At 41.4% G+C, this 8,910-nt stretch overlaps 1 protein-coding gene across 1 annotated transcript; it reads right to left on the reverse strand.

The window, feature by feature from the left end:
* Window positions 1-6,037: 6,037 nt before the first annotated feature.
* On the reverse strand, window positions 6,038-7,349 carry LOC107778081 (uncharacterized). The gene is made up of 2 exons (XM_016598266.1): window positions 7,113-7,349; window positions 6,038-6,271 (listed from the first exon to the last, which is right to left on the reverse strand). The coding sequence occupies exons 1-2, from the start codon at window positions 7,347-7,349 to the stop codon at window positions 6,038-6,040; spliced, it is 471 nt and encodes a 156-aa protein (XP_016453752.1).
* Window positions 7,350-8,910: the final 1,561 nt, after the last annotated feature.

Genomic DNA, 8,910 nt, shown 5'->3' on the forward strand with positions numbered 1-8,910 from the left:
AATATAGCAATCACACTCAATTAGTCGCTCTATACCTCTCGGTAGTTTGAGTGATTTTGCCCGATTTGGCTTTCTCAAGTCCAAATGGGTATTTCACAAAGCAAGTGATAAATGCTCAGGTCGGGTCTTACTATGGGCTATCAATTTCTTGAGTTCAACCAAATTCCTAGTTAGCCTATTTTTCCTAGACTTAGTCTCTCTTTCTCAAGTAGATACTAAGTCAAATAGGCATGAATCAATGTTTGCAACCATCAATTCTGAAATTCAAGCAACAACTATGCTAAATATCATAAACCCAAACATAAATAAGCCTTAAATCAATTACCTATTAAGTACTCATACTAGGGTTGGGTCACAACCCTAGCTAAGGGTTAAGCTACTCATGGAAAATGAAGAAATTAAAGAAGAAACTAAGATAGAATTCATAATACTTGATTAAGGAAAGAAAATCTAATGTTTAAAAGCTAATGTAGAACAATGTTACCCAATACAACAAATAAAAATGGCTCAGGTGCTCCCTACATACAAAACTTAAACTAAAAATGACAAAATGTTCTACTTATACTAAGTTGAAAATATCTGATAAAATTGCCCCTGCGAAGGTTGTGCGGTCCGCACATTGGGACTTGGCTTGACAGGTTCCAGTTCAGCGGCCACACATTTCTGGGTTGCGGCTGTACCGCTTCAACTTCTGTGGACCGCACATATATGAGTGTACCCGCACTCTTGCTTCCGCGGCCGCACAATTATAGTGCGGTCCGCACTTCATGACCTTGGGTTTGGCATTATGGGACTTCTATGACCGCACATTTCTGAGTGCGGCCGCGCTCTTGATTATGCGGCCGCACAAAATTAGTGTGGTCCGCATTTCTTCTTAACCATAAAATCCCATCTCTCTGAACTTTATCTTATGTGGCCACACTATAATTGTGTGGTCCGCACTTTGCATAGCATTTCTTATCAGAGGCTATCTTCATGATCTGTGGCCGCACTCAATATTGTGCGGTCCGTGCAGTGCCCTTTTAGCCTTGTTTTTGTCCTTATCCAATATTACCCCTTCTTGAGTTGATTTTCATCTCTTTAGCTTATATTCTAACACTCCTTCAAACAATCACATTTCATTAGTTTTCGGGAATATCTTTAAGCAATTTTGAGCTAAAATGCAAGTAAAAAGAGTGCAAATAAGTAGTCAAAATCCCTACTTATCAACTCCCCCAAACTTAAGTTGGTGCTTGTCCTCATGCAAATAAGTTAATTCCTACCTCCACAATAACAGAGCTATTTCATATGACCTAAAGTGAATTAAACACACATCAATTAGGACCAACAATTATGCACAACACGTATGAATTATCAATAATGTAATGATTTGACTTTTTGAGTACAATAGTTCTAATGTGGCACTAGAGCATCAAGAGTTGACTCTATTTATCAAGGACGCTTGCTCTATTATGTGGGTCATTATGAATCCCAAACTCCTCCTCCTCTACTCTCCATTGTCATATCTCACTTTCAAATGCAACACTCGATGCAAGGATTGCGAAAAGTTCACTCATCTCTCTCAAAAAAATGTCACAAGTACGGCTTTAAGTACCATATGCTTGCCCCTTATGTAAATCACCACTAATGTAAGCTCACTCAACTTGAAATCATGCAGGTCTTTTTTGGGATAAGTTATACTACTAAGAAAGACAAACTAAAAAAGCTATGAAATAAAGTACGGAAAGCAAGACAAATGAATATACAAACTATTGATATAAACTACGAAAAGTAAGACAAATGAATATAAAAACCTAGGGGAAAATGAATATATACATCAAGGGAAAAGGGAGGAATATATACATAACCAAAGAGAAAATAAAGCTAAAAGGAAAATAGTATAAGTGTTAGTACTGGCCAATGTCAACGTCCAATAAATCAAAATAGACAACCCCCCGAATAAAAATAAGCATTGTCCCAAATGCTTAACAAAAATAAGAACAAGGAAGGGTAGATAGTTAAGAGAACTCCCTATGTAGTCTCAATCTGCATGGCATCCACAACATCCTCCGTCTCCTCTAACTGTATCTCATCATCACCTGGCTGAGGGACAACAGGGTTGCTGAGCATCTGTAGCATCTCCTCAGAGGTGTGGACAGTAGCGTCCAGCTCCTCACACTAGCCAGTTGTTGCCTCTGATGCCTCGGGTACTGCTGATGCTGCCTGTGCTACTGGGACTATTGGCTCAATAAGCAGGTCAAGTGGTAGATCTCCTCAGATGCTATCATGGCAATCACTTTTCTTAACCTCTCCACTGACTTCTTCGATGCTTGAAACTTTTGCATCTTCTTCGCTTGCTTTTCCAACTCCTCAATGACTTCCTCATGCTTCACCAGAGTCTCCATAATGGTCTTCCGGTTTTGCAGAATCTTCTTCAATGTTTCCTCCACTGGCGGAGGTACCTGTGGTGCTGCTCGGGTAGAAGATTATGCTGCAACAACACTGGATATGTCAGACAGTTTTGAAGTAGCTGTCTGTATCCAGTTTTTGAGACTCTCTATTGTCTGGGAGACTCTCAGCATAGTCTGTGGATAAGTGGATGAGGCTGGCACTGATAATGAAGCTGATGGTCTAAAAGAAGAAGGTGGTGGCATGATTGTGTCCCAGTGGAAGGACCAGCTGTTATGGAGGCATAGCATCTACGGAAGGCTCAGCAACTACTATCGTTGGCTCTTCATACTGGCCAGCAGAAGTAGTTGCCTTACCCTTGAACTTCGGGTTGTCAGCACCCTGCAAGTGGTACCATGAGAAAGGCTTCTTGGCCTTTACTTTTGTATTATATTGCCTCGGCTCCACCTTTTGATCATTGAAATACTCTATGAGGAAGTTTGGGTACGGGTATGAACTTCACCATTTTGGACATCGAATGTCATGTTGGTGGACATGATGGCACCCACATTTATCGGGTACCTAGCCATAATCGAAGAAACTAGGACTGCTCGGGAAGTGGGAGGTTATTCTCATTTAAGCACGGATCAATACGGCTATACACGACAGTCAACTACCCTTTGGCTTCAAAATTTAGGGTGGCCCGGACTATGGGAACCCTTGCTATGAGCCATGAGGATGGTGGTCCTCGAGCATCCAAAATCTCAGCTAGCCACGGACGAGCTGCATCACCCATAGCAAGCTTTTCCAAATACTAGACCACCTCGACGTCTTCAAAGACCACATAAGTGTTCAGAGCACCTGAGTCGAATCTGACTTTCAGATTTCTCACTATTGTTATCTTGGTACCCTTCTTAATTTGAGCCACATTGGCATAAAATTCTTTAACCAAGTGCTCATTTGCATCGATGACACTGTGGGTGAACAATTTCCATTCCTTTTGCTCCTGGAATTGTCTAAGGACATTTGGGTTGTGAATGTCCAAATCCTTCATTAAGAACTGTCGCTCAAGTGTGAGTGATCTCTGGGGCCACCACTCTCTGAATCTAGTAAAGGCAGTCAGGCTCACAAATCGATCCTCCCATAACTCTTTCTATATTGATTGGTGCAACCTGGGCATGTGAGGAAGATGGCTTAGAATCTTGGCTACCCTCTACCGAACCCTCAAAAGAACTAGCAGCGGAAGAGGATTCATCTCTCAAGTGAAATTTACCTGGGACTTGTTCAGGTTGAGATTGTGTATCGGGCAGTGCTTGCACAGAGTTACCCTCAGAAGCTTCCCTAGACTGAGGATACTCAGTGGACTTAGAGGGTTCAGGAACTCTGTTGGCGGTTGGTTTCTCGCTTATGGCTCTCTGTATGGCTAGTGGAAGGTTGTTGCCTCGGCCTCGGGAGGATTCACCTCCCTTTAGAAGCATCACCTCGATCACATGACCTAACCATTGTCTGTAATTCATAGCAATAAGAATAAGTTGGAGCTCAAAAAAGTGCACACAAATGCATGACAATTGAAGGAATCAAACTACAGAAGAGGCAGTGCGGACCGCACAAAAGTGAGTGTGGACTGCACAAAAGTGAGTCCGGTCGTAGACTACCAAGTTCAAACCGCACAATTTTAATGCGGACCGCATAACATTCAACAGTACGGATAGCATAATTTTAATGCGGACCGCATAACATTCAACAGTACGGATAGCATAATTTTAATGCGGACCGCATAATTTCACTGCGGACTGCATAATTTTGAGTGTGGTCCGCACTTTTCATTCGAACTTTTTCCCTCACTTTGAAACCTTCGGACCACACAAAAATGTGTTCGGCCTCACAATTTTAATTTTTCCCGGCAAACGTTGGGGTTCATGCAATTTTTCACAAATTAGACATGGTTTGCACAAATTTACAAGATTAGTGGTCTACCCAGTCCCTAATGAACATATATGAAGCTACCCACATGATCTTGAAGCACATATTAAGCACATTTAGCATTTATAGGCCTAAAAATAACTAAACTAATTAAAGAAAAGAAAAAAACAAAAATTAAGAAGAATGACCAAAAATCTAACATGGATTGAACATACCAATGATGAATGATGCAGGAGAGAATCTAACTTGATGAATTGAAGGAAGATTTAGAACTAATGGGATATGCACTGTGTTTGCTTAGGGTTCCAGAGGTCAGAGAGTGTAAAGTGTGAATAGTACATGGAAGTCCTATTTATAGGTTAACCCAGTCGGTCAAAAATGAAGCTGAGTGCGGTCGTGCAATTTTTAGTGCGGTCCACACTATTTACCTGAACCATGGAATAAGCTGTAAGATCCGCACAAAAGTGAGTGCTGCCGCAGAATTTTTGCGGACCACACAATTTTATGTGCGGCCGCAAATTGTTACTAAAATTTTAGAGGCCAATCTTCAGATAGCATGCACTTTTGGTTTTCCAGTTATGTGACCGCACACAGAATTGTGCGACTGCACACAGAATTGTGCGGCTGCAGAGTGATTGTGCTTTCTGCATAATTATGGTGTGGTCTGCACTATTGTGACACTTAACTAATGTTTCTTGCATAGTCCCTGCAATGCACAACCATTCTGGCACACACTTCAAACTAGCTAGCAAAAAACAAAGCCTATCAAAGGAAGAAGAACAAGAAAAAGAAAAAGAAAACAACACATGGGTTGCCTCCCAAGAAGCGTCTGATTTAACGCTGTGGCACGATGCAGATTACCAATCATTTGAAATGAAGAACCTCCATAATGTGGCCATCATCAACCTTGCTAAGATAATGTTTAACCCGATGCCTATTAACTCTAAACAACTGATCGTTCTTATTTTTTCAAATCTAGAGCACTAAAGGGGGTTACATTCACCACTCCAAATGGGCCACTCCAATTTGACTTCAACTTTCCCGGAAACATCCATAACCGGAAATTGAACAATAGCACAAGATCACCCTCTTTCAACTCCTTGTTATGGATGTACTTGTCATGGAGGTACTTCATCTCCTCCTTGTAAAGGGAGGAATTTGTGTAAGCATGATAACGGAATTCATCAAGCTCATCAAGCTCATCCAAATATGCCACCATTAAGTTTCGGCGACATCCCACTCAAGGTTCAACTTCTTCAAAGCCCACATGACCTTATGCTCAAGTTCCACTGTAAGATGACACGCCTTCCCGAACACTAACCGATATGGAAACATCCCAATCTATGTTTTGTAGGTCGTCCTATAAGCCCAAAGGGCATTATCAAGTTTGCTTAACCAATCCGTCCGGTTGGCATTCACAGTCTTTGACAAAATACTCTTGATCTCCCGGTTGGAGACTTCAACTTGTTCACTTGCTTGAGGATGTAGGGGGTCGAGATTTGTGAGTGACACCATATTTGGTGAGTAAGATATCAAAAGTCTTGTTGCAAAAATGCGAACCCCCATCACTAATAATGGCCCTAAGAGTACAAAATCCTGTGAAGATGTTCTTCTTCAAAAATTCCACCACACTTCGAGCTTCGTTGTTGGGTAAAGCCCGGCTTCAACCCATTTTGACATAGTCCACATCTACCAAAATGTAAGTATTACCACAAGAGCTCACGAACAGTCCCATGAAATCAATACCCTAAACATCAAAGATATCAATTTTCAAGACGGTGGTGAGGGGCATCTCATTCTTCTTAGAAATCCCACCGAACCTTTGAAATTCATCACTATGCTTGACTAGATCACTAGCATCCTTGTAGAGAGTAGGCCAATAGAATACACAACTCATCACTTTTGTTGTTGTTCTCACTCCACCATGGTGACCATAATACCGTGAGGAGTGGCAAGCCTCAAGAATTCCCATTTGTTCTTCCTACAACACACATCGTCGGATCACACCATTGGTACATATCCGAAAAAGATACGGCTCATCCTAATAATCGTCAAGGAAATCCCGTTTGAGCTTCTTTCTTTGGTTTGAATAGAACACATTCGATACAATACCGCTCACAAGATAAATGGCTAAATCGGAAAACCATGGTATCCCGTTCATTGAAATGGCTAGCAATTGCTCATTGGGGAAGGAATCATTGATCTTAAGGATGTCATGTGTCCTCCCCTCCTCCTCCAAATGAGATAAGTGGTCCGCCACTTGATTTTCACTACCCTTGCGGTCTTGAATCAAACTCTTGCAATAGAAGCACCCATAACATCAACTTTGCCTTAGAATCTTTCTTGCTCATCAAATATCGAAACGCCGTATGGTCGGTTTGAACAATCACCTTTGTACCCATCAATACGGGCAGAACTTCTCCATAGCAAAAACATTAGCAAGTAGCTCCTTTTCGGTCACTTTGTAATTGACTTGGGAATTATTCATGGTCTTGCTAGCATAGTAGACCGGATGGAAGATTTTGTTGATACGTTTCCCCAAACTGCTCCAACCGCCACATCACTAGCTTCACACATGAGTTCAAAAGCTAAGCTCTAATCTGGTGCGGTGATAATAGGAGTAGTAGTCAACTTTAACTTGAGCAATTCGAATGCCTTCATACAATCTTCGTTGAAATGGAACTTGGCATCCTTCTCCAAAAGTTTACACAAATGGTTTACCACCTTGGAAAAGTCTTTCATGAATCGGCGATAGAACCCCGCATGACCCAAGAAGATCCTCACTCCTTTCACGGATATAGGGGAGGGAATTTGAAGATCACCTGAATTTTGGCCTTATCGATATCAATACCATGCTTTGAAATTTTGTGGCCTAGGACAATGTCTTCCTCGACTATGAAGTGACATTTCTCCCAATTCAACACCAAATTTATCTCCTCACATCTACCCAAGACCCTATCAAAATTGTTCAAGCAATCATCAAAAGAAATCCCAACCATGGAGAAATCATCCATGGATACCTCAATATTATCCTCGACCATGTCGGTGAAAATAGCCATCATACACAATTGAAAGGTCGTCGGTGCATTACACAAACAAAATGGCATCCGCGAGAATGCGAAAGTACCATAGGGACAAGTGAAAGTGGTTTTTTCTTGGTCTTTAGGGGTAATAAGAATTTGATTGTAGCTAGAGTATCCATCAAGGAAGCAATAAAAAGCATGTCCGGCCAACCTATCAAGCATTTGATCAAGAAATGGAAGCAAGAAATGATCTTTCCGAGTGACTTTGTTGAGCTTCCTATAGTCCATACACACTCTCCACCCGGTGACAGTTCTTGCGGGAATCAATTCGTTCTTGTCTTTTGTTATCATATTCATGCCCCCTTTCATTGGAACACATTGCACTTGAGATGTCCACGAGCTATTGGAAATGGGGTAAACAACCCAAGCATCCAACTAATTGATTATCTCCTTCTTGACCACCTCTTGTATTGCTTCATTTAGACTCCTTTGATGTTCAATGGAGGGTTTGGCAGCCTCCTCCAGAACAATCTTGTGCATGCAAAAGGTGGGGCTTATGCACCGGATATCTGCTAATTTCTATCTGATTGCTCTTTTCCTCCTTTGTAGCACCTCCAATGTGGACTCTGCCTACATGCTTGTCAAACAAGAAGAAAGAATAACTAATAAAGTAGAAGAAGGCCAATGAACTCATACCTGAGATATGGAGACAATGGGTTAACTCCAAAGTGGAGGCTCCTAGAATGAGGGATTTGTTGGAGGAGTCTTCTGATTTTCAAGATCCAAAGATAGCTTGCGGGGCTTATAAGTGTACGACCCCATTCCTTGCAATGCATTAACACACTACATGTAGCCTTCTTTCTCCTTAACATCATCAATGTTGAGCAAAATGGATTCTAAATTATCCTCAACATTCAATGTGGCACTAGAATCATCAATATAACATCAGTTACCAAATCCACAAATGAACAAACTTCATTCTTATTCGGTTGCCTCATATATTTTCACACATGGAGGACCACCTTTTCGTCATCCACCCGAAAAGTGAGCTCACCGGCTTCCACATCAACAAGAGCCTTCCACGTAACGAGCAATGGTCTACCCAAAATGATAGACACCTCATAGTCCACTTCATAATCAAGAATCACAAAGTCCGTCGGGAAGATGAACTTGTCAACAAGAACTAACACATCATCAATTACCCAATGGCCTCTTCATTGTATGATCCACCATCTGCAACCTCATGGATGTGGGTCTTGGTTGCCCAATACCCAAAGTTTTGGACACCAAGTAGGGCATCAAGTTATACTCTCCCTAAGATCACATAAAGCTTTGGAAAAGTTGACACTCCTACTAGTGCAAGGGATTGTGAAGGCGCCGGGATCTTCCAATTTTAGAGCCATTGAGTGCACAATAGCACTCAATTGATGTGTCATCTTGATAGTCTCACAATTCATTGATCTTTTCTTTGTCACCAAATCCTTCATCAACTTTGCGTATCCTAGCATTTGTTCCAATGCCTCAACCAACAGCACATTAATAGACAAACTCTTCATCATATCAATAAAACTTTTGAATTGGTTCTCACTATTTTTAT

This window comes from Nicotiana tabacum, chromosome 5, assembly GCF_000715075.1.
Source record: "Nicotiana tabacum cultivar K326 chromosome 5, ASM71507v2, whole genome shotgun sequence".
Taxonomy (NCBI): Eukaryota; Viridiplantae; Streptophyta; class Magnoliopsida; order Solanales; family Solanaceae; genus Nicotiana; species Nicotiana tabacum.